This window comes from Cenococcum geophilum, assembly GCF_001692895.1.
Source record: "Cenococcum geophilum 1.58 unplaced genomic scaffold K441scaffold_43, whole genome shotgun sequence".
Classification (NCBI taxonomy): Eukaryota; Fungi; Ascomycota; class Dothideomycetes; order Gloniales; family Gloniaceae; genus Cenococcum; species Cenococcum geophilum.
The window spans coordinates 417,212-444,497 of NW_027137601.1; the positions used below are offsets into that span (position 1 = coordinate 417,212).

At 39.7% G+C, this 27,286-nt stretch overlaps 1 protein-coding gene across 1 annotated transcript; it reads right to left on the reverse strand.

Annotated features, from left to right (window-relative positions):
* Positions 1 to 3,075: 3,075 nt before the first annotated feature.
* Positions 3,076 to 6,236, reverse strand: K441DRAFT_698801 (uncharacterized protein; the record flags this gene model as incomplete). Its single annotated transcript, XM_067653098.1, has 6 exons — positions 3,076 to 3,268; positions 3,320 to 3,504; positions 3,559 to 4,426; positions 4,478 to 4,630; positions 4,684 to 5,962; positions 6,025 to 6,236. 6 exons carry the CDS (start codon positions 6,234 to 6,236, stop codon positions 3,170 to 3,172), a joined length of 2,796 nt encoding a protein of 931 aa, XP_067500449.1. The 3' UTR covers positions 3,076 to 3,169.
* Positions 6,237 to 27,286: the final 21,050 nt, after the last annotated feature.

Sequence of the window (27,286 nt, forward strand, 5' to 3'; positions counted from 1 at the left end):
TACAGTCAAAACCCCTTATAACGATACGACTTATTTAGCCGACCGTATCGTAATACCAAGGGTATCGTTGTATTCCGTATTTGTATATAAAATGCACCTAAAATCAAAATTAGGTAATGATATTATATATCTACGCCCATGAAGCCGCAATTGAGCGATTGGCTATATTAAAATACGTTGTAATTAATTGCTGTTTGGTGTTCTGACCTTGTCGATTTTAAAGTTGTCGCTTATGCCTTAATAGAGTTGTAATTACGTCTCTATTACAATCTTCCTGCTATTCCTTATAAAGATAAAGCTTTTATAAGGCGTTAAGCGCCTTATTAAGCTTAATTTGAGGTTACTTAATAACTTTCTTATCCGTCTCTGTATTGCGGTTAGGCCCTGCGTAGAGCTCTGCTATATGCTTAATAAGATCCTTTATTAAATCCTCTACTTCCTTACCCAGTAGCTTAATAAAATCCTAAATATTTGCTACAGCATGGATTCTTCCTACTGCTTATAGCTCTTCTGCTATTACTTGCAGCTTATTAATAATAGGAGGATATATATAACCCTAAGGGCGAGGCTGTGGGCCTATATAAGAGCTAAATAACGTAGATTTAATAAAGCAGTTTTTAATTGTCTCTGGTGTAACTTTCTACTAAGCTATAATTATCTATTAAATCGCCTATAGGATATGTATCTACTTAATTAGATCTTAGTTTTTAAGTAATTACTCTACTATAAACCGTATCTAATATCTTTAGTAGAAAAGCTTAAAGTTTGCAATTATTCCTTAGTTAAGAGGCTGGTATACGGAGGTGTAATTTAGAGGAAGGAACTTAACGCGCGTATTCTTAAGAGAGCCGTTCTTAAAGATTATTTAAATGGCTGCTTTATAGGCGCTAAAGCTATTAATTAAGAGGAGTACCTTTCTACTAGATATCCTTTTATTAAACTAGGTAAGCCAGTTAAGTATAATAACCGTTATTATTTAGGCCTTCTTATTATACCTCCAGATAATATCTAATAAGGTTATATTAACTTTATTAGCCGTAAAGTAACGTAGCTGTTATGCTAAGCTAATTATAAGAAAAGGAAGCTTATTAGAGCTATTTGCATTTATATAATTTCCTAGAGAGATTTATACCTTCTATTTCTTTATTCCTAATTAAGCCTTAGTAGCTAATATAGTATCTAGTATAGCCTTCTAAAATAGCCCTATCTTATCTATATTATAAACATTATTTAGTAAATAAGGTGCGATAATTGCTTAAAGCCCTATTATACGATCCTCCGCCCCCTCTATATTAACTAAGGCAGCCTTACCGTGCTGCTTTCTCTTACGAATATTATTGTAAGATTTAAAGCCTTCTAACCAGCTAATAAACCACTTTGGCTCTAGTGTGTTAGCTAATATAGGTATCCGTTACTATAACTAAGCGGCGGTAACACGTATAAGCTCGCCAGAAATGGGAATACGAGAGTTCTATAGGCGTTGGTGCCACTTAAAGAGAACTTCCTTTAAAAGAGGCTATTTAGCGTCCCTCTTACACTCTTGCCTGCCTTACCCACGTAGTAGTTTAGCTATATTAAGGTGCTTAAACTTATTACTAAGTATTTCTAATATTAATAATTAATTAATTTTATAATAGAAGAAGTCGGTAGCCTATTAAGCAAGCTGGTTTTATAATAGGTGGGAGTAATTTAAGCAGTGGACGCGTATTTTTTGGCGTTTAAAGTTAGAAAATCCATAACGGCGTTGCCTTTTAGGATTTTAATGTCTTGTTATAATAAATAAGGTAGTATTAAGTATAGAGGGTAAGATCTAAGGGTTATTTTAATAGATTTAAATTGTTATGTGGTGGGTATTAATGGCTAAACATGCGGTAAGCAAGCGTTAAATCCAACGAATCAAAATCTGGTTATACCGATATTAGTAAAACACCTTAACAATATCACCAAAAGCCAGAATATCGTAATATTACACCAAAAAAATGATTGATTAAGGGTATATATCGTAATATAGATAATATCATTATATACCCCATATCGTTATAAGGGGTTTTAACTATACGCCTTCCGCCCTCGGAAGAAGCCATATCTAAGGCCTTGCTATAAGACTTTAAGATTTCGGTGGGCCCAAATATATAGAGATTTGGAGTTAAGCGACTAGGCTCTAGTTGGCTTTTCTAACAAATTAACATTTAAGCTTAGAATTAATATAAGCCCCCCCTAGACGCGTTGTAAAATAGGCGAAGCCTATAAGTTAAAGAACCTTAAGCCTATATTTAAATCAGGAAGGAGCTCCGTAGGTATTTAGGGCGAGATCTCACTTAAGTTTAAGGGAGGATTCGTAATATTAAAAAAAGGAGCACGGACAAACTCTTATAGGTATATCAACAAGATTCTAATACCCTATACAGCTCCTTTCTACGTTAAGAGAACATTTAAATACGGTAACGCTGTTTTTATACAGGATAGAGCTGGGTACCATACGTTAAAGGCTACCTTACGGCACCTTAAAGATCTTAAAATACAGGTGCTCCCTTAGCCTGCGCAGTCGCCCGATCTAAATCCTATTGAGTACCTTTGGAGGATTATAAAGCTTCGGATCTAAGAGACGCCACTTAATTAACAATCTACAAGAGATGGAGGCTATACTACAAGAGAAATGGGATAAATTAACCCCTGCCGATTAGAGGGCGTGTATTAAGAGTATAAGGAAGCGTTACGAATTAGTAATTAAAGCCAAGGGAGGCTCGATTAAATATTAGGGCTCTACTACACTAAAATATTCTCTAGATACAAATCTATCATATATTTAAATTGCTTTAGGATTGCTTGCCAATTACTCACAGAGTCCTCTGCTAAAATAGGTAGGGTAGACGTTATCGATTCGCGTTTTTAGCTTCAGCTAATCACTTTCTATAGGTGACTGTACAGTTGGTGGTAACCAAGCGAGATTGGATGCGCGTACCGAATTTAAAAATTTGGAGCGCTCGGGGGGTGAAGCTGGTCGTGCACATCACTGTATAAGTACTACTTAAGATATACCAAAATTTACTAATAAAATTCGACTCTTTGGATGCTATTAGGATAATAAGTTGAGAGCTAGAAAACTCTGCCGACCGCCTTTCAGCCTATAGTCGGTATTATTATTTATTATATTAGCTTTATAAGCTTATTATATTCTTAAATTATCCTCCAAATAACTCTTCTCGTAGGCTATACTTAGTTGCTTAAGAATATAACCCATTTTAGTTGTTATGCCCCATACCCAGACCTTTTAAATTTAGTGAACTAGCAATATAGAACTTATTTGGTGAAAACATACGTCGTCTAGAAAAGTTGACCATACTTTGGCGATAGCGGCAGCTAGTGAGCCGGTACCATCATAGTCACTCTCGACTTCAGTAAGCAGCTCTTTCAAGTGCTCGAGAATTTGGCTCTCCTCTTCATCAGGAGGATAGGTGGGCGTCTGGACTTCAACCGTATGGATCCATTTTGTTAGGAATAGAGCTAGGTTTTGGTTAGAAAATTGAAATGGCTGAAAGAAGAGAGGCCTATTCTCACCTGCATCCCATCCAGCCACAGCATGTTCGACGCTCCAGCTGAATGCAGCTGTCTTTCTAACCAACAAGTGTCCTATCTTCACCGGTGTAAGGAACCCCTCATAAGCTTTCAGGGCAGCTTTGGTAAGGAGTGGGCTCCTGTGCTGTGTTGCAGCTACATAAGTTGTTACGGAAGCTGTAACTTCTTCCGAATTGTCGGTCAGAAGAGTAAGCCGATCGAACGCACTAGTATTGGTAAACAACCGTATACAGGCTATTCGGAGAAGCGCCTGACAATTGAACATGAGTGGGCCTTCCGCATCATCCCAAGTTGATCCAAAGTTGTCTTCCTCTAGATGGACATGGGTAAGAGCATAATGGCATCTAGCAAGGGCCGATGATGCAGTTGATAGGAGCATGCCTTTTAAAGACTCGTTGGCCATCATATCGAATGTATAGCGACTGAAAACCTGGGTGAACTGGAGTACATTCCACATGTGGATGTTTACGGCGTGCATGATTATAAGCGTTGTGAAGCTAGATACATGGTAAGGATGAGCATCCTCATCATTTTGCTTGCCGAAGATCATATTAACCATGGCATCGCGTATGGTTCTCTGTCGTACTGATACCCGTGACTCCCTTAACTCTTGCCATTGGTCTGTGGAACGAGCATCCCAAAGCTTCTCCTGGTCTGGCATCTCGAACACAAGATCTTGGGTATGTGAAAATCCAGGGGTCACTCCATATGTAACTGAGATGAGATTGCTGACGATGAAAATTCCGCAGAGTAATCTTTTCGATGACTCCTTTTTTATCCATTCTTCCCAAGTCAGCTGAGCGTCACTTTTCGTATTTGACATAAGAGACGCTCGCCTCAGCCGGTAATCCTAAGACACGATTAATTTAGAGTTTATGACAACGTAGTAGATTTTGCTTACAATGACGAAGAACCCCAAACCTTCTATTGTCGTCTTTACGACAGCTGATTTTCCGCTGAATATCCCGTATATGCAGAGTAGCATTTTGGTCTGTACAGCCCATAGAGGCCCTGGCCCTGACGCAGCGCCGGCTTCTTGATTTGCTTTAAGAGACTTAATGGCATTAGAAGACAAATGTGAAGTAATTGAATAGAATGTCAACTTACGTTTGAGCATGCAATATCAGCTAAATCGTATAGATTCTTTGCACGTCGGCGATCAAGGCGATATAGTGCGCCAATACTACATATGGCGAATACGAGCGGACCGGGGGTGTTTGCAATATCGAGCGATGGGAAATGAATAACCGGCAGATGGCGATGGAAGCAATCTATGTAACTTGTGAAAAATTTCTGTAGCTCTTTAATGGTCGGGAGAACGCCTTCAGCCAAGCCTTCCGGCCGTAAACGATTGGAAATGTCTTGACATATTCTTCGGTGAGTGAACTCATCAAATGCGAATTTTGGGGGGTTGGACGATTTTTCCTTTAAAACCTGGGGAAGCTGTTCAAAAAGTCTTCTTGATTGGCCGTGTTCAAATGTAGGTGTACTGCCTTCAAACGTGAAGCTTCCTAGAGAATCGGCGTATTGATTCCCAAATGCTATGTTCTGTCCCTGTTGTATCCCAATTGCGGGGTCGCTAGAGGTTAGCGGATGCTCCGGAATCGGGAGAAGGTTTGGCATCAAAACATTGTCCGCAAATTCAAAAGGAGCAACTTGTAGAAACGACGAATCCTGGAATATATCATATGCGTTTACTTCTCGATCATGTAGCATACGCTGCTCCTGACCTCGATCGTGTTCGAAATTAGATAATGTCTCGTCGTCTAATCGTCGCCGTTTTCGAGACAACCCTGAACTCTCATCGCCTGTAAGGGTTTGACCAAAGTCTTGACCAAAATGATCTGATTGTTGATGCTGAGGAATATTTGGTGCCTCTAGTGGAAGAGAGCCCATGGTAAGGGCGCTACTGAGGGAGAAGCTCAGCGATGCCGCCATTTCAGCCTCATGTAGAGATTGGGGAGGAGAAGATTGGCCATTGGAAGCTTGCAAAAGCGTGTTCATGTGAGTATCCATCTGAGACGACGTCGCTCCAGGTATATCCCCCATCACAATTCTCGGATCATCGAACATTGATGAACTCATCATGCTTGAGGGCATAACTAGTCGAGAAGCTTGAGTAGGTGGGCCGTCTACTGGCATCCTCTGACGAATCTCGCTGAGCGGAGTTAGAGGTTGAGCTAGGTCATTCCGGTCACCAGAGATATCGATTGGTACTATTTCATTCGGTTGAGAAGACGCATTTTGGCCGTCAGCACCATTGAGGCCATCGATGCTGACTGTGATAGTATCGAAGCTATCCGAGGACTTCCTTTGAAATTCGGACGCGTGCGCTGCTTGATAATCTATAGGATGAAGAGATCTTTCGTGTCTCTTGACGAGATCCCTTTACGGACAGTGAGCAATCTAATCAAGCGGTCATTTGTCGAGATAGACGGGGTAGCTGACTTCCGAGCGTATCGTCTATCACAGTAGTGACAAGGAAATGGACGTTCTTGTGTATGAACACGTTCGTGGCGGGCGCAATGTTCACTGCGTTTGAACACCTTCTGGCAGTCGCGACATTTGTAGATTCTCTTAACTCGGCCGGTCTTGGTCGTGGCGGCGGGTATCTGGGGCGCATCGGTCGATACTGTTGCTGTCTGAATCTCAGTAGACATATTCTGCTAGATATCAAACGAATTGGAGCCGAGCGATTTCTTTGCAATGGTATTGCATGACTTCTCATGATGGGGAGCTATTTTAGCGTCACAAGGTTAGCCTAGGCTGGAGCTGGGTTTGTCTTCGATTACGGAGAATGCCGGAGGAGATTTTGTGGAGAAATTGCTGGGCAAAGTTCCAATGTAGACTTCATTGCGGAAGAGAACTGACTTGGAGAGCAGGGCACCCAAGCCACGCGTCACCGGCATCCTGAACCGCATGCGAGTACCGAAACTGAGGAACCAAAGCAGGCCTGAACTTGACCCTGAGTATCAAAGGCAAACATAAACAAGGCTTCTAATGGGCGCAGTTAAATAAATCTTTATTGATCACACACTGAAAAGGAAGACTGTAAAGTCTTTACCAAAATCAAACCTTTCAGACGCAAGTTGCCGCTTTAGGCTGTAACGTTGCTCCGCAAAGCTTGGTTCCCTGCTCTGATCCTGTCAAGTGGAGACATCTCGTTGATCGGCGTGTTTGAGGGTCCATTCTTAGCTTGATGCGCAAGGCGATGTTAGATTTGGACTTTGAGTGAAAAGGGGCCGTTCACAGAGACTAGGGCGAATTTGTGTGGTTGCCATGCCTTTTGGCTCGATCATACCCCTGTTGTAAATCATACGGTCACTGCGGGATTTTGTGGCCATGCGGAACATCCCTTAAAGTTTAGTGAACAGTTTAAGGCCTTCAAATGTCTCTATCAGCATGACCCTGACATCTTCATGCCCGCAACGCAGGTTATCCCTTGTCCTGATAGTGGTCCGTGCGCGAACACCAGAATTAAAAGTACGCGTACCATCACAGAGCTTTGGTCTTATTGATTCTATTGGCTGGCTCTTATCGATAACTGTAGGACACATTTCGCCAGGACAAGGGATAGACATCCTATTTTTTTTTGCAACTCTCTCAGGCTCGATAGAGGCTTCGCCCTTCCAACTTTAACGTATTTCTTCACGACAATGTATTTCTTTCAAGAACGCCTTAAAGTAAGGAATATGGCTTGCAATAGGTACTGTGAAAGCCTTCCAGCCGTTTGGACAGGGATAGATGGATTATATGAATACGAGTACGAGCCTTAAGCGCAAAGCATGGCTGCAGCCTGTACAGGCTCCAGTGTTCCTGTAAGCTTTTGCAGTGTGGGAAATAAATGAGCGACTTGATTGTAAATCTATGGAAATCAAGTGGTATAAATACATAAAAGTAGACCGAGTCGGTGAGCGAGTCAAGGTCTAGGCAACTGAAACAAGGTGGTACGCTAGTGAGACAAATGACGTTTTGATATGGTACCGGTAGTCGGTTACACACCCCCCAGATTTGACGGTGTAGTTAAAGCTGTAGAAAGAAAAATGAAGGTAAGAAACTGTACCAACAATAGGAAATTTAGATACAATTTAGGAATGGTGAAGCTTAATTCGATTCGCCAATGGGCCGATATCGATGCTCTGGTGACGTTGTAGACGCCGTATTTGGTAACGTTGCGGTCGTCGCAATTGGTGCCGATGTAGGCTGGACAGGAATTGCTTCAATTGTATCCAAGATATCGTCTTGAAGCCCTTGTGGTGTTTGACGCTAGTAGATCTGGAGGTACCATTCTACTAGGAGTTGGTAACTATTTAGCATCCTTTGTAGGAGGCTCTACTGAATCGATTGATTCAGGTGTGGTGATACGATCTGCATTCGAGGCAGTCGATTAATCTGGTGAGGCTCTGGATGAAGTCGTCGTATTTGGCCGAGTCTCTTGATGACTCTGGTGACGTTAAGACGTCGGATTTGGTGACGTTAAGACGTCGAGATTGGTGCCGATGTAGGCTTGACTGGTGCTTTGGAATCAAAATTAATTGTTCCTGTATTAATATTGGCTTTGGCCCAATTCGATTGATCGATTAATCAAATTGTTCTGGTGTTTGTTTTCTGTCTGAACGGTTGTCGTACGGCTTTGGTGACGGTGGTTTCTCAATCGAATATCATTCAGTGACTGTCCATTTAGTATCCAGCTAAGTCGTAGTAGTGCTAGATCCTTCCATACTGTTTTAGTAATCGTCCATCTAGCACAAGCCTTGTGTCTGGCCCCAGGTCCTGCCTCGTGTCTGGCTTGTTGCCTTATGTCTGGTTCTTTTAGGACCCTGCCTTGTGTCTGGTTTGCCCTACAAGCTTGTGGTCAGCGTGGTTTTTAATATAAATACTGCCAATTAGATTGATTAATATTGTTACTAATCAATATTGGCGACAGACTTGCGGAGGATAGGCCGGATAGGCCTCTCGGATAATAGGCCTATCAGCTAATAGTATCCGGAGACTATCCGGATAGTCTCCGGATAGTCTTGGCAAAATCACCTTAATATGCTTATACTTGTAATGCACCTCCCAATATTAAACAAATAAATTTTCTATTAGTATAGATTTATAGAGCTTATAAAGCGCTTTAAAATGGTACCACTTTTATCTAAATATCCTAAGGATAAGTAATATTATATAGATATAAAGCTTATAAGAGCTCTGCGAAAATAAGGCTTCAGGAGTATTGGAATTACAAGGTCATAAGGTCACAGCGGAGGTCTCTTGAGGGTCTAATTGATGATAGAGATGACGCAGACGATGAATATTGATTGATTCGTGATGCAGTAGATGCCGTTGATATCTATCACATATCGGGGGGGCTGATTTGGCGCGGTTACGACCCGGGTTAATACGAGGTTAGGCCCACCCCTGCTGATAACGCGCCCGAACCCCACACGAGGTCGCGCAGCGACCGCCCCCGAGTACTTTCGCACGCGATTTTGGGCGAAAAGGTACATAATTTGTGTTAGATCGGTACTTCTGGACAGTTGCGTAATGTTGCTCTAAATTTACAACACCTAAACGGGCTCTATTCCTACATTAAGGCGTCTTAGTTACTGTAATGCAGTCCTATATTAAGACGTCTTGGTTACTATAGTATAGTCCTACATTAAGGCGTCTTAGTTAATACAGTGCAGTTATATATTAAGGCGTTTTGGTTACTATAGTGCAGTTTTATATTAAGGCGTCTTAGTTACTACAGTGCAGTTATATATTAAGGCGTCTTAATTACTACAGTACAGTCCTATATTAAGACGTCTTGGTTACTAGTATAGTCCTATATTAAGGCGTCTCGGTTACTATAGTAAAATAGGTATTATCTACTACTTAAGAGGGAGCCTCCCCTGCCCTAAATATTCTTATAAAGCCAATCTAAAGAATGCCGGCCTTGTAGCTGTTCTAGCTAGTTAATAGCCTATCTCTCGTCTCTTGCCATACCGTCTTCTACGCGCCATCTTATATCCTTAATAATCCTATGGCGACAGCTATAGAATATAGCCTCGCCGTTAACCTACTAGCGTGCCCCCTAGCAGCGATTAAGAGCTTTAATTAACGGCCTACCCACTAGCCCTAAAGTTTACTTAGTCTAGAGCTAGAAAACCAAATTACCGCCTTAAAGCATTTTATATTTCCTTAGCGGCGCCTATAGGTTAAGAATAAATAGGAGAGATAATTAAGTATTAGCTTATGCCTATACTAGTAGGGGTAATATAGATATAGTAGACGGCTAAGCGGGCGGTGCGAATATTGTAGACGGCTGAGCGGACGGTGTAGATATTGTAAACGGCGGTTAAGCGGGCAGTATGGATATTATAGACGGCTAAGTAGGCGGCACGGATATAGTAAATATTATAATAGACGGCACGGGCTCGCCTAAAGGTAAATATATAGACTCCGTAGGCCCTATTTAGATACCTGTCTTCCCTTACTAGATCTATATAGGTATAAATAATGCTAATAACCTTTCTATTTCGCTAAGGCGTTCTAAAATTATCTATACGTATAATTAAACCCCCTTTACCTTAGAGATCGCGGCCTTATATCTTAGCTTAGCTATAGCCTTATAGGCGGGCTAGTATTTCCGCATTATTAGCTTATTTAGCGTAATAACTATATGTTAGCTAAGCTAACGAACTTTCTACCTATTATAGCAAAACCTATCTAGTATTCCTTATAGCCGAAAAGGGGGTCCTTTCTATAGGGGGTGGAGCGGGAAACTACTTACGTTATATAGGATTACTAAGTCCTATAATAGGATTTACCCTAAGCGTTATAGAGGAGAGCGTAGAAATCCTAAGCCCATAAGGTTTAAGCTACTAATAACCTTATTATTAGCCCTACTTAGAGTAGTAGGCCTCTATATGTATTTTTAGCTAGACGTTAATCTTAGCCTATATCTTTAAACAAAGGGCCTCCTCTGAACACCTCCTGTGCGTAGGGGAGAAAGTAGCCCTTTTCCTTTCTTTAGAAAGCCCGGCGATTAACTATATAAACGCATAGGGTTAGGTAGCTTAAGGTAGGCTCCTGTTATCGCATTTTATATTCTAGCGTCCGGGCCGTATCCTAATTTAGGTCTGCGGAGCTTGGTATAGCTCTTCTTAATGCCGCTCTAATATGCTTGGCATAATATTAACGCATCACTTACGCTTTTAGTCTTAATACTACTGGAGCCTATAGGTTTTCTCCTTTAAGCTTAAAAGTATCGGAAGCTCTTAGCCGCTACCCTAGCTAAATATCTTTTTATTCATATTTAAAGCTGCGTATAATTAGCTTAGCGGCGAAGTGCGTTATAGTACTTTAAGACTGCTGTAGGAAAGACGTATAGGTTTATAGTAGTCCCTCTAGCTACCGAAAGGATGGGGAAGCTTTTAGCGCCATCTTTACCCTAGCGTTAAAGAACCAGTAGAAGGCTACTATAGAGAGGGGGCAAGAGGATAGGTCTAGTTTAGCTTCAACGTTCTGACCGCATATAGCCTATATGTATATTCTTAACCTTGCCATGCTGATTCTACTTTCCTTATATTATTAATATAATTATATACGGCGCTAACTTGTTTAGTTTAGGCCCTTCGATTTCTAGTTTATACAGGATAAAATTAGTAAGCTTAACACGATAGTCTACTTTTTACTAAATAGCTACCATCGGTAGTATAGCCCTAAAGAACGGGTTAGAAAACGTAGCTTCTAGACGACGTATAGACTTAATAGTCAGCCAATAAAGCTGGCATATATAATCTCTAAACAATAAAACTTAGTCATAGTGCGAGGAGCTTTAAAGGTAAGACTTAAACTACACCTAGCATTTTAGAGCCCGGTTTCCTAGCACTAATTAATCGCCTTTTTAAGCCCTTTAACGTTATAGCCGCTAGTAATTATAAATAGGCCTTAATTAATAAAGTTAACGTGTTAAATCCGGTCCTTATTACGGCGGACGCTATTTAGTACTACTAAGAGCTTTGCCCCCTATAGCGGCTGCAAGGTTTTACCTTCTAACTGCTATATATAAAGCTTAATAATAGCGGAGATATAGCTATTTATAACTAAGTATTAGACTATCTTATTAAATAGGGCGTCTAAGGCCTCCTTGTCCTATATCTCCCCTTCCTCCTTTATAGCTTCCTCCCCTATACTTACGGCTGCCCCTATAGCTACCCCTACAGCTACCTTCCCCCCTAGCTACTTTGCCCGCTTAACTATCTTCTACCTCTTCTTTACCCGCTCACTATCTTTCTATATCTCTTTCTATTTTAACTTCCGTTTTTAATAGCTAGCAGCCCATAATTTTTGGTTAATAACTTACTACTCTAAAAATAGGTAAAGCTTATCTTCTGTTATCTAGGCGTCGTCTATATTACCTTCTAGTCTTATATACTAGTCTTTTTACTTTTTCTACTTTAGCTTATACGCCCTTATAGTATTCTTTAAGCGCTAGGCCTTATAAATATTATATAGCCATACTATTTAGGCCTTAAATTTACTCTAGAGGCTATAGGGGGAGGAGGCTGGGGGGGCTTCTATTGACTATAAAGTGGACCGTAGGGTAAGGAGATTCTTAAAAGACTCCATATTCGTAAGAGGTAAGGGGGAGATATGTAAGCGCGGTATAGGTAAATAAAGCTACCAAACGCGTAAATATTAAAGGAGAAGAAGAAGAAGAGGGCTTTATATTATATAATTATAATTATAGTAGGCCTTTCTATATAAAATCAGAAGCCTTATATAAGCTAGCGCGGGTATAAGGACAGGAGAGGGTTGAAAAATGGATTATTAAGGCGACGGTAAGGTTGAAGGCGCGCTAAGGCCCTTTATACTAACCTAGTACTAACCTAGGCCTTAAAAACGCGTCTAAAAAGTAGGGGCCACTACTAAAGGGGGGGGGTAATATTTGGACGATATGTCGCGGACCTTAGGGGGTCGTATATAACCTAAGGTTATGCTAAGCCTAACCCGGACCTCCAATACCTATCACATATTAGGGGGGCTAATTTAGCGCGGTTACGACCTAGGTTAATACGAGGTTAGGCCTACCCCTACTAATAACGCGCCCGAACCCTATACAAGGTCGCGCAGTAACCGCCCCCAAGTACTTTCGCACGCGATTTTAGGCGAAAAGGTATATAATTTATGTTAGATCGGTACTTCTGGACGGTCGCGTAATATTACTCTAAATTTACAACACCTAAACGGGCTCTATTCCTACATTAAGGCGTCTTAATTACTATAATGCAGTCCTATATTAAGACGTCTTGGTTACTATAGTATAGTCCTATATTAAGGCGTCTTAGTTAATACAGTACAGTTATATATTAAGGCGTTTTAGTTACTATAGTACAGTTCTACATTAAGGCGTCTTAGTTACTACAATGCAGTTATATATTAAGGCGTCTTAGTTACTACAGTATAGTCCTATATTAAGACGTCTTAGTTACTAATATAGTCCTACATTAAGGCGTCTTAGTTACTATAGTAAAATAGGTATTATCTACTACTTAAAAGAGAGCCTTTCTTACCCTAAATATTTTTATAAAGCCAATCTAAAGAATGCCGGCCTCGTAGCTGTTCTAGCTAGTTAATAGCCTGTCTTTCGTCTCTTACTATACCGTCTTCTATACGCCGTCTTATATCCTTAATAATCCTATAGTGACGGCTATAGAATATAGCCTCGCCGTTAACCCGCTAGCGTGCCCCCTAGTAGTAATTAAGAGCTTTAATTAACGGCCCACCCGCTAGCCCTAAAGTCCACTTAATCTAAAGCTAGAAAACCAAATTACCGCCTTAAAGCATTTTATATTTCCTTAGCGGCGCCTATAGGTTAAAAATAAATGGAAGAGATAGTTAAGTATTAGCTTGTGCCTGTATTAGTAGGGGCGATATAAATATAGTAGACGGCTAAGTGGGTGGTGCAGATATTGTAGACGGCTAAGCGGATGGTGCGGATATTATAGACGGCGGCTAAGTGGGTAGTACGGATATTATAGACGGCGTGGGCTCGCCTAAAGGTGGATATACGGACTCTGTAGGCCCTATTTAGATACCTGTCTTCCCTTACTAGATCTATATAGGTATAAATAATGCTAATAACCTTTATATTTCGTTAAGGCGTTCTAAGATTGTTTATATGTGTAATTAAACCCCCTTTACCTTAAAGATCGCGGCCTTATATCTTAGCTTAGCTATAGCCTTATAGGCGGGCTAGTATTTCCGNATTATTAGCTTATTTAGCGTAACTATGTTAGCTAGTAAACTTTCTACCTATATAGCAAACCTCTGGTATTCCTTATAGCCGAAAAAGGGGTCCTTTTATAGGGGGTGGAGTGGAAACTACTTACGTAGGATTACTAAGTCCTATAATAGGATTACCCTAAGCGTATAGAGGAGGCGTAGAAATTCTAAGCCCGTAAGGTTAAGCTATATAACCTTATTATTGGCCCTACTTAAGTAGTAGGCCTCTATATGTTTTAGCTAGACGTTAATCTTAGGCCATATTTTTAAACAGAGGGCCTCCTTTAATACCTCCTGTGCGTAGGGGAGAAAGTAGCCCTTTCCTTTCTTTAGAAAGCCGGCGATTAACTATATAAACGCATAGGGTAGGTAGCTAAGGTAGGCTCCTGTTATCGCATTTATATTCTAGCGTCCGGCCTATCTAATTTAGGTCTTCTTAATGCCGCTAAGCTTGGTATATTAGACACTCTACTTATAGGCGCTATAGGTTTTCTCCTTTAAGTAATTTCTACCCCCTAGAATATCTTTTTATTCTATTTAAACTGCGTATAATAGCTTAGCGGCCGTTATAGTACTTTAATACTGCTAGGGAAGACGTATAGGTTATAGTAGTCCTCTAGCTACCGAAAGGATGGGAAGCTTTTAGCGCCATCTTTACCCTAGCGGTTAAAGAAGTAGAAGGCTACTATAGAGAGGGGGCAGAGGATAGGGTTAGCGTTCCGCATATAGCCTATATACTTAACCTTGCCATGCTGATTCTACTTTCCTTATATTATTAATATAATTATATACGGCGCTAACTTGTTTAGTTTAGGCCCTTCGTTTTCTAGTTTAATAAGGATAAAATTAGTAAGCTAAACATCTTATCTACTTTTACTATAGGTAACGGTAGTATAGCCTAAAGAACGGGTTAGAAAACGGTAGCTGTATAGACTAGATAGGGTATATATAAACCTAATAAATACTTAGCTATAGTTTAAAGGTAAGACTTAACTAAACCTAGCATTTTAGAGCCCGTCTCCTAGTACTAAGTAATCGCCTTTTTAAGCCCTTTAACGTTATAGCCGCTAGTAATTATAAATAGGCCTTAATTAATAAAGTTAACGCGTTAAATCCGGTCCTTATTGCGGCGGACGCTATTTAGTACTACTAAGAGCTTTGCCCCCTATAGCGGCTGTAAGGTCTTACCTTTTAACTGCTATATATAAAGCTCGGTAATAGCGGAGACGTAGCTATTTATAACTAAGTATTAGACTATTTTGTTAAATAGGGCGTCTAAGGCCTCCTCGTCCTATATCTCCCCTTCCTCCTTTACAGCTTCCTCCCCTATGCTTACAGCTGCCCCTATAGCTGCCCCTACGGCTACCTTCCCCCCTAGCTACCTTGCCCGCTTAACTATCTTCTGCCTCTTCTTTACCCGCTCGCTATCTTTTTATATCTCTTTCCGTTTTAACTTCCGTTTTTAATAGCTAGCAGCCTATAATTCTTAGTTAATAACTTACTGCTTTAAAAATAGGCAAAGCTTATCTTCTATTACCTAGGCGCCGTCTATATTACCTTTTAGTCTTATATACTAGTCTTCCTACTTTTTCTACTTTAGCTTATATACCCTTATAGTATTCTTTAAGCGCTAGGCCTTATAAATATTATATAGCCGTACTGTCTAGGCCTTAAATTTACTCTAGAGGCTATAGGGGGAGAAGGCTAGGGGGGCTTTTATTAACTATAAAGTGGACTATAGGGTAAGGAGATTCTTAAAAGACTCTATATTCGCAAAAGGTAAGGGGAAGACGCGTAAGCGCGGCATAGGTAAATAAAGCCATCAAACGCGTAAATATTAAAGGAGAAGAAGAAGAAGAGGGCTTTATATTATATAATTATAATTACAGTAGGCCTTTCTATATAAAATCAGAAGCCCTACGTGAGCTAGCGCGGGTATAAGGATAGAAGAGGGTTGAAAAATAGATCGTTAAGGTAACAGTAAGGTCGAAGGCGCGTTAAGGCCCTCTATACTAACCTAGTACTAACCTAGGTCTTAAAAACGCGTCTAAAAAGTAGGGGCCACTACTAAAGGGGGGGGGTAATATTTGGACGATATATCGCGGACCTTAGGGGGTCGTGCGTAACCTAAGGTTATACTAAGCCTAACCCGGACCTCCAATACCTATCACATATTAGGGGGGCTAATTTGGCGCGGTTACGACCCGGGTTAATACGAGGTTAGGCCTACCCCTGCTAATAATACGCCCAAACCCTATATAAGGTCGCGTAGCGACCACCCCTAAGTACTTTCGCACGCGATTTTAGGCGAAAAGGTATATAATTTATGTTAGATCGGTACTTCTAGACGGTCGCGTAATGTTACTTTAAATTTATAACACCTAAACAGGCTCTATTCCTATATTAAGGCGTCTTAGTTACTATAATATAGTCCTATATTAAGACGTCTCGGTTACTATAGTATAGTCCTATATTAAGGCGTCTTAGTTAATATAGTGCAGTTATATATTAAGGCGTTTTGGTTACTATAGTATAGTTCTATATTAAGGCGTCTTAGTTACTGCAGTGCAGTTATATATTAAGGCGTCTTAGTTACTGCAGTACAGTCCTATATTAAGACGTCTCGGTTACTAGTATAGTCCTACATTAAGATGTCTTAGTTACTATAGTAAAATAGGTATTATTTACTACTTAAGAGGGAGCCTCCCCTGCCCTAAATATTCTTATAAAGCCAATCTAAAAAATGCTGGCCTTGTAGCTGTTCTAGCTAGTTAATAGCCTATCTCTTATCTCTTACCGTACCGTCTTCTACGCGCCGTCTTATATCCTTAATAATTTTATAGCGACGGCTATAGAATATAGCCTCGCTATTAACCCGCTAGCATACCCCCTAGTAGCGATTAAGAGCTTTAATTAACGGCCTACCCGCTAGCCCTAAAGTCTACTTAGTTTAGAGCTAGAAAACCAAATTACCGCCTTAAAGCATTTTATATTTCCTTAGCGGCACCTATAGGTTAAGAATAAATAGGAGAGATAGTTAAGTATTAGCTTATGCCTATACTAATAGGGGCGATATAGATATAGTAGATGGCTAAGTGGGCGGTGCGGATATTGTAGACGGCTAAGCGAATGGTGCGGATATTGTAGATAGCGGCTAAGCGGGCAGTACGGATATTATAAACGGCTAAGTAGGCGGCGCGGATATAGTAAACGTTATGGTATATGGCGTAAACTCGCCTAAAAGTAGATATATAGACTCTATAGGCCCTATCTAGATACCCGTTTTCCCTTACTAGATTTATATAGGTGCGAATAATGCTAATAACCTTTTTATTTTGCTAAGGCGTTCTAAGATTGTCTATACGCGTAATTAAACCCCCTTTACCTTAGAAATCGCGGCCTTATATCTTAGCTTAGCTATAGCCTTATAGGCGGGCCAGTATTTCCACATTATTAGCTTATTTAGCGTAACTACGTTAGCTAGCGAACTTTCTACCTATATAGTAAACCTCTGGTATTCCTCGTAGCTAAAGAGGGGGTCCTTTTATAGGGGGTAGAGCGGGAACTACTTATATAGGATTACTAAGTCCTATAATAGGATTACCCTAAGCGTATAGAGAAGGCATAAAAATCCTAAGCCCGTAAGGTTAAGCTATATAACCTTATTATTGGCCCTACTTAGGTAGTAGGCCTCTATATATTTTAGCTAGATATTAGTCTTAGGCTATATCTTTAAATAAAGGGCCTCCTCCGGCACCTCCTGTGCGTAGGGGAGAAAATAGCCCTTTCCTTTCTTTAGGAAGCCGGCGATTGACCGCATAAACGCATAGGGTAGGTAGCTAAGGTAGGCTCCTGTTATCGCATCTATATTTTAACATCCGGCCCGTCTAATTTAGGTCTTTTTAATGCCGCTAAGCTTAGTATATTAGACGCTCTACTTATAGGCGCTATAGGTTTTTTCCTTTAAGTAAATTTCTACCCCCTAAAATATCTTTTTATTCTATTTAAACTGCGTATAATAGCTTAGCGGCCGTTATAGTACTTTAATACTACTAGGGAAGATATATAGGTTATAGTAGTNCTCNNGCTACNAAAAGGATAGNAANCTNTTAGCGCCGTCTTTACCCTAGTAGTTAAAGAAGTAAAAGGCTACTATAGAGAGGGGGTAGAGGATAGGGTTAGCGTTCCATATATAGCCTATATACTTAACCTTACAGTATTAATTCTGCTTCCCTTATGTTATTAATATAATTATATACAGCGCTAACTTATTTAGTTTAGGCCCTTTATTCTCTAGTTTAATAAGGATAAGGTTAGCAAGCTAAACGTCTTATTTACTTTTACTATAGGTAATAGTAGTATAGCCTAAGGAACGGGTTAGAAAACGGTAGCTATATAAACTAAATAGGGTATATACGAACCTAATAAATACTTAGCTACGGTTTAAAGGTAAGACTTAATTAAACCTAGCATTTTAGAGCCCGTCTCCTAGCACTAAGTAATTGCCTTTTTAAGCCCTTTAATATTATAGCCGCTAGTAATTATAAATAGGCCTTAATTAATAAAGTTAACGTGTTAAATCCGGTCCTTATTACGGCGGACGCTATTTAATACTGCTAAGAGCTTTGCCCCCTATAGCGGCTGCGAGGTCTTACCTTCTAACTACTATATATAAAGCTCGGTAATAGTAGAGACGTAGCTATTTATAACTAAGTATTAGACTATCTTATTAAATAGGGCGTCTAAGGCCTCCTCGTCCTATATCTCCCCTTCCTTCTTTATAGCTTCCTCCCCTATACTTATAGCTGCCCCTATAGCTACCCCTATAGCTACCTTCCCCCCTAGCTACTTTACCCGCTTAACTATCTTCTACCTCTTCTTTACCCGCTCGCTATCTTTCTATATCTCTTTCCATTTTAACTTCCGTTTTTAATAGCCAGCAGCCTATAATTTTTGGTTAATAACTTACTACTCTAAAAATAGGTAAAGCTTATCTTCTATTACCTAGGCGCCGTCTATATTACCTTTTAGTCTCGCGTATTAGTCTTCCTACTCTTTCTACTTTAGCTCGTACGCCCTTATAGTATTCTTTAAGCGCTAGGCCTTATAAATATTATATAGCCGTGCTATCTAGGCCTTAAATTTACTCTAGAGGCTATAGGGGGAGAAGGCTAAGGGGGCTTCCATTGACTGTAAAGTGGACTATAGGGTAAGGAGATTCTTAAAAGACTCCATATTCGCAAAAGGTAAGGGGGAGACGCGTAAGCGTGGTGTAGGTAAATAAAGCTACTAAACGCGTAAATATTAAAGAAGAAGAAGAAGAAGAGGGCTTTATATTATATAATTATAATTATAGTAGGCCTTTCTATATAAAATTAAAAGCCCTATATAAGCTAGCGCAGGCATAAGGATAAAAGAGGGTTAGAAAATAGATCGTTAAGGTAATAGTAAGGTTAAAGGCGCGCTAAGGCCCTTTATACTAACCCAGTACTAACCTAGGCCTTAAAAACGCGTCTAAAAAGTAGAGGCCACCACTAAAGGGGGGGGGTAATATTTGGACGATATATCGCGGACCTTAGGGGGTTATACGTAACCCGAGGTTATATTAAGCCTAACTTAGACCTCCAATACCTATCACATATTAGGGGGGCTAATTTGGCGCGGTTATAACCTGGGTTAATACGAGGTTAGGCCTACCCCTGCTAATAACGCGCCCGAACCCCGTATAAGGTCGCGCAGTAACTACCCCCAAGTACTTTTACACGCGATTTTAGGCGAAAAGGTATATAATTTATATTAGATCGGTACTTCTAGACGGTCGCGTAATATTGCTCTAAATTTATAATACCTAAACGGGCTTTATTCCTACATTAAGGCGTCTTAGTTACTATAATGCAGTCCTATATTAAGACGTCTCGGTTACTATAGTATAGTCCTATATTAAGGCGTCTTAGTTAATGCAGTGTAGTTATATATTAAGGCGTTTTGGTTACTATAGTGCAGTTCTATATTAAGGCGTCTTAGTTACTATAGTGCAGTTATATATTAAGGCGTCTTAGTTACTGCAGTATAGTTCTATATTAAGACGTTTCAGTTACTAGTATAGTCCTATATTAAGGCGTTTTAGTTACTATAGTAAAATAGGTATTATCTACTACTTAAGAGGGAGCCTCCCCTGCCCTAGATATTCTTATAAAGCCAATCTAAAGAATGCCGGCCTTGTAGCTATTCTAGCTAGTTAATAGCCTATCTCTCGTCTCTTGCCGTACCGTCTTCTACGCGCCGTCTTATATCCTTAATAATCCTATAGCGACGGCTATAGAATGTAGCCTTGCCGTTAACCTGCTAGCGTGCCCCCTAATAGCAATTAAGAGCTTTAATTAACGGCCTACCCGCTAGCCCTAAAGTCCACTTAGTCTAGAGCTAGAAAACTAAATTACCGCCTTAAAGTATTTTATATTTCCTGAACGGCGCCTATAGGTTAAAAATAAATAGGAAAGATAGTTAAGTATTAGCTTATACCTATACTAGTAGGGGCAATATAGATATAGTAGACGGCTAAGCGGGCGGTGCGGATATTGTAGACGGCTAAGCGGACGGTACGGATATTATAGACGGCGGCTAAGTAGGTAGTACGGATATTATAAACGGCTAAGCAGGCGGCGCGGATATAGTAGACGTTATAGTAGACAGCGTAGGCTCGCCTAAAGGTGGATATACGGACTCTATAGGCCCTATCTAGATACCTATCTTCCCTTACTAGATTTATATAGGTGCGAATAATACTAATAACCTTTTTATTTTGCTAAGGCGTTCTAAGATTATCTACACGCGTAATTAAACCCCCTTTACCTTAGAGATCGCGGCCTTATATCTTAGCTTAGCTATAGCCTTATAGGCGGGCCAATATTTCCGCATTATTAGCTTATTTAGCGTAACTACGTTAGCTAGCAAACTTTCTACCCATATAGTAAACCTCTAGTATTCCTTATAGCCGAAGAGGGGGTCCTTTTATAGGGGGTAGAGCGGGAACTACTTATATAGGATTACTAAGTCCTGTAATAGGATTACCCTAAGCGTATAAAGGAGGCGTAGAAATCCTAAGCCTATAAGGTTAAGCTATATAACCTTATTATTAGCCCTACTTAGGTAGTAGGCCTCTATATATTTTAGCTAGACGTTAATCTTAGGCCATATTTTTAAACAGAGGGCCTCCTTTAGTACCTCCTGTGCGTAGGGGAGAAAGTAGCCCTTTCCTTTCTTTAGGAAGCCGGCGATTAACTATATAAACGCATAGGGTAGGTAGCTAAGGTAGGCTCCTATTATCGTATCTATATTCCAGCGTCCGGCCCGTCTAATTTAGGTCTTCTTAATGCCGCTAAGCTTAGTATATCGGACGCTCTACTTACGGGCGCTATAGGTTTTCTCCTTTAAGTAAATTTCTACCCCCTAGAATATCTTTTTATTCTATTTAAACTGCGTATAATAGCTTAGCGGCCGTTATAGTACTTTAATACTGCTAGGGAAGACGTATAGGTTATAGTAGTCCTCTAGCTGCCGAAAGGATGGGAAGCTTTTAGTGCTGTTTTTACTCTAGTGGTTAAAGAAGTAGAAGGCTACTATAAAGAGGGGGTAAAGGATAGGGTTAGTGTTCCGTATATAGCCTATATACTTAATCTTACCGTGCTAATTCTGCTTCCCTTATATTATTAATATAATTATATACAGCGCTAACTTATTTAGTTTAGGCCCTTCGTTCTCTAGTTTAATAAGGATAAAGTTAGTAAGCTAAACGTCTTATCTACTTTTACTATGGGTAACGGTAGTATAGCCTAAGGAACGGGTTAGAAAACGGTAGCTATATAGACTAGATAGGGTATATACAAACCTAATAAATACTTAGCTGTAGTTTAAAGGTAAGACTTAACTAAACCTAGCATTTTAGAGCCCGTCTCCTAGCACTAAGTAATTGCCTTTTTAAGCCCTTTAATGTTATAGCCGCTAGTAATTATAAATAGGCCTTAATTAATAAAGTTAACGCGTTAAATCCGGTCCTTATTATAGCGGACGCTATTTAGTACTGCCGAGAGCTTTGCCCCCTATAGCGGCTGCGAGGTCTTACCTTCTAACTGCTATACGTAAAGCTCGGTAATAGCGGAGACGTAGCTATTTATAACTAAGTATTGGACTATCTCGTTAAATAGGGCATCTAAGGCCTCCTCGTCCTATATCTCCCCTTCCTCCTTTATAGCTTCCTCCCCTATACTTACGGCTGCCCCTATAGCTGCCCCTACAGCTACCTTCCCCCCTAGCTACCCTGCCCACTTAACTGTCTTCTACCTCTTCTTTACCCACTTACTATCTTTCCATATCTCTTTCTATCTTAACTTTCGTTTTTAATAGCTAGCAGCCCGTAATTCTTAATTAATAACTTACTACTCTAAAAATAGGCAAAGCTTATCTTCTATTACCTAGGCGCCGTCTATATTACCTTCTAATCTCGCGCACTAGTCTTCCCACTCTTTCTGCTTTAGCTTATATACCCTTATAGTATTCTTTAAGCGCTAGGCCTTATAAATATTGTATAGCCGTGCTATCTAGGCCTTAAATTTGCTCTAGAGGCTATAGGGGGAGGAAGCTGGGGGGGCTTCCGTCGACTGTAAAGTAAACCATAGGGTAAGGAGATTTTTAAAAGACTCCATATTTGTAAGAGGTAAGGGGGAGACGCGTAAGCGCGGCGTGGGTAAATAAAGCCACCAAACGCGTAAATATTAAAGGAGAAGAAGAAGAAGAGGGCTTTATATTATATAATTATAATTACAGTAGGCCTTTCTATATAAAATTAGAAGCCCTATATAAGCCAGCGCGGGTATAAAGATAGGAGAGGGTTGGAAAATGGATTATTAAGGCAATAGTAAGGTCAAAGGCGCGCTAAGGCCCTCTATACTAACCCAGTACTAACCTAGGCCTCAAAAACGCGTCTAAAAAGTAGGGGCCACTACTAAAGGGGGGGGGTAATATTTGGACGATATGTCGCGGACCTTAGGGGGTTATACGTAACCTAAGGTTATACCAAGCCTAACCCGGACCTCTAATACCTATATAGATTGTATATAGAGTTTAACGATGCAGAGCTTAGTCAGCACCTCATTACTAATTTCTAATAAGGGGAGCCGCGCACGGAGCTCTACTAAAGCTTAGTAAAAGCTCTATACGAAGCTCTATATAAAGCTCTACACGAAGCTTTACATAAAGCTCTGCACAAAGCTCTATATACGGAGGCTCTACACGAAGCTCTATACAAAGCTCTACGTACGGAGGCTCTATATATAGAGGCTCTGCACAAAGCTCTACGTATAAAGGCTCTGTATAAAGCTCTGCGTATAGAGGCTCTGCACAGGGCTCTACGTATAAAGACTCTGTACGAAGCTTTATATAAAGCTCTACACAAAGCTTTTATATAGAGCCTCCGTAGTAGAGCCGTTATACGCAGAACCGTCATACGTAGATCCGTCGCGTAGAGCCTCTATACGTAGAAATTCGTATAGATTTTCGTATAAAGCCTTATATAAAGCTTTTATATGCAAAGCCTCTATATAATATAATAATATTTAATTAAAAATATATATAACTACTTAGCTAATAAATCTTATTTTTGTAAAAATAAATATTAATTTTATTATAGACATCTAGACCTCTCTAAGCTTTAAATAATTATATACTAAGAAATATAGCTAAGGCTATTTAAAGGCTATCCGGATAGTCTCCAAATACTATTAGCTAATAGGTCTATTATCTAAGAGGCCTATCTAGCCTAGATATAATATTTAGATAAGGCTTAGTATCTATAAAATTTTAACTATAAAACTAAATCTTTTATTTCTATTATATAATACTATAAATATAGCTATTTATAGGCTTTATATAACGTTAGGAAAATAGGAGAGTAGTAGGGGCTAGCCTAGGGTTATTTTAGCTAGATCCGCTAATCTGCTTATATATACTTCTTTACACTAGCCCTAAGCCCTATTAGCAACATTAGCAACATTAGCAATATTAGCAACATTAGCAATATTAATTTTAAAAATTATAATATATCTTTTTACTATAGTAGTTATAATATTTTCTATAACTGCAATATTTATATGGGAATAATAATAGGTTTTAAATTTTTAAATTTAGTTATTAAGTAATTAATTAAAATAAGTGGAAAGCCTCTTGCAGAGGCTCCAAATCGTTAATTAGCGATATTCCTGACAATCTACTAGCCGTGTATTAACTTCCTAACTAGGCCTAGTACCCGCCTACCTACCTACCTACCTACCTACCTACTTACCTACTTACCTACCTACTTACCTGCCTACTTACCTACCTACCTACCTACCTGCCTGCCTATACCTACCTATCTATGCCTACCTATATATACCTACCTATCTATGCCTACTATCTATATCTATCTATAGTATCTAATTTAATTTAATTCGGTAGCGGGCTAATATTGAGGCTCTGGTTCAATTCGATCAATTAATTAAGTCGTTTATAGTGTTGCTGACTAGTTGTTCGAACAATTATCGTCTAGTTTTAGTGACGGTCGTCTAGTCCTAATAACGGTCGTCTTAATAACAGTTGTCTGGTTCTGGCGACGGTTGTCTAGTTCTGGCGACGGTTATCTAGTCCTAATAACGGTCGTCCTAATAACGGTCGTCTAGTTCTGGCAACGGTTGTCTAGTCCTAATAACGGTCGTCCTAATAACAGTTGTCTAGTTCTGGCGACAGTCGTCTAGTCCTGATAACGGTCGTCCTAATAACAGTCGTCTGGTTCTGACGACAGTCGTCTAGTTCTGGCGACGGTCGTCTGGTTTTAGCGACGGTTATCTAGTCCTAATAACGGTCGTCCTAATAACAGTCATCTAGTTCTAGCGACGGTCGTCTAGTCCTAATAACGGTCGTCCTAATAATAGTTGTCTAGTTCTGGCGACGGTCGTCTAGTCCTGATAACGGTCGTCCTAATAACAGTCGTCTGGTTCTAACGACGGTTGTCTAGTTTTGACGACAGTCGTCTAGTTCTAGTAACGGTCGTCTAGTTCTAGCGACGGTTGTCTGGTCCTGATAACGGTCGTCCTAATGACAGTTATCTAGTTCTGGCGACGGTCGTCTGGTTCTGGCGACGGTTGTTTAGTTCTAGCGATAGTCGTTTAGTCCTAATGACGGTTATCCTAATGACAGTTATCTGGTTCTGACGACGGTCGTCTAGTTCTAGCGACGGTCGTCTGGTCCTAATAACGGTCGTCCTAATAACAGTTATCTAGTTCTGGCGACGGTCGTCTAGTTCTAGCCACAGTCATCTACTAGCTGCCGTTGTAGTGCCTCCCTAGGTGGAGAGGATGGAAGGAAGGGTAAAAAATAGGTGTATAAGGGGTATATAAAGACACGTAGAGGCTGCTAGGAATAGAGTGGGGACCTAATAGCACTGTAGGCCGCTGTTAGGACGATTAAGATAACTAGAAAAATTAAAGTCCTACTAGGAGCCTGCTAGGAAGCCTACTAAGAGCCTACTAGGAGGCCTTTAGGATTTTAATACCCTAATAGCAATAAATACAATAATAGTAATAATATTTATTTTATAGCCATAAGCTAGTATAATGCTAGCGTATAGCTCTAAGGCCTAGCTAATATAGCAGAAAGCTGGCGTAGAGCTCTAGGGGGTTAGCTAATATGGCGGAAAGCTAGCGCATAGCCCTAGGGGGTTAGCTAATATAGCGGAGAGCTAGCCCCGGGCCCCAAAAACACTTTTAGCAAAACTAAATTTCGTGCGCCACCCCCCGTTTTCCTGACGAAAGCTATATATGTAAAGCTTCTATATATAGAGTCTTTAATATAGAGCGTTGTATAGAGCCCTATACGTAAAGCCTTTATATATAAATTGTTATATAGAGCATCGTATAGAGCCTTTATATATAAAGTTTTTAATATAGAGTATCGTACAGAGCATTATATAGAGCGTTATAGTATATTAGTGCTACGTATTAGTAAAGCCTTAGAGATCTAGATAGGGCTTTAAGTAGAGCTTTATAAAGAGCTTTTGCAGAGCTTTATATAGAGCCTCTACTATCTACTATAAAAGATCGGTAAAAAATCGCCAAGCCGTAGCAGCGTGTATTGCCCTCTATTAAAACAATATACCCCCTATAGCCCCACTAATATAACTCTATATTTTATAAATAGAGGCCTATTTTATAGCTCTATTCTAGGGCTATAAAATAAGCTATTATTTATAAAATATAGAGCGTTATTAGTAGGGTTATAGGGGATGCTTTGCAATGGCTTAAGGCTCTCCGCTGACTTATCCGGCCCCTCCATTCCTAGAAATAAATACCCCCTACAACTCTACCAAAACGGCCTTAAATTATATAAATAAAGGCTTATTTTATAGCCCTAGAATAGAGCTATAAAATAGGCCTCTATTTATAAAATATAGAGTTATATTAGTGGGGCTATAGGGGGTATATTATTTGGATATTATCCGGATATTATCCGATATCCGGGCTATCCTCGGATAGGATTATTATCCGCCCGACCGGATAGGATAATTTATCCTCCGCAAGTCTGATTAGCGAGTATTGGCCATATTTGCAGATCTTCTTAGCACCCCTTAAAAAATTTTAACCTTAATATCGTACGGATAGATTATCCAAATATTATAGCTTCTAAAGTAGACTTATTACTTTTTCTATCTATATTAGACTTCTTTAATACAGAGGAGTCGTTAAACCGCTAGTAAAAGAAGACTTCCGACCTATAGACATATACTTGGGCTCCAAATAAAGATAAGGATATATACTATAAGAGAATAAGGCTTATATACTGTAAATATTGTACGACAATAGTATATTACTTAAAATCTACCATAAACTTTTAAAATTACCTAAGAACTAAGCATAATATCTACTTAGAAAAGTAAGAGGGCCCTATTTATACAAACACTAACAATTAACTTTGATATTTGTATATACAGCTCCGCGATATAAAGCAGTTAAATAATATTAATATACTTGCCCTTTAAAACACCCTAAATTGGGAAGCTATTACTATAGCGCTTATTTCCTTAATAACCATACGGAGACTCCTATTTAGAATAGTTAAATAGCTAGAGTTTCACGTATTTTGTAGGGTCCTTAATCTAAAGGTTAAGGGTTATATTATAATAGCTTACTCTACAGTTAATAATATAATCTAGAATACATTTATAGTGCAGAAGAACATTATATAAAAGAAGCTTTAATTAGTAATATCTAAGGTTTATCTCTTACTGGATATCTAGACGTCCCTAAATTAATATCTTTTGCTTAGGGTTTACGCACACTTCGTGGATTAAAATAAAAGATTAAAAAGAGGCCTTCTTGCGCTTTGTACAACTCTATTATATAGCAGAGAGAATTAGTTTTAAACACTG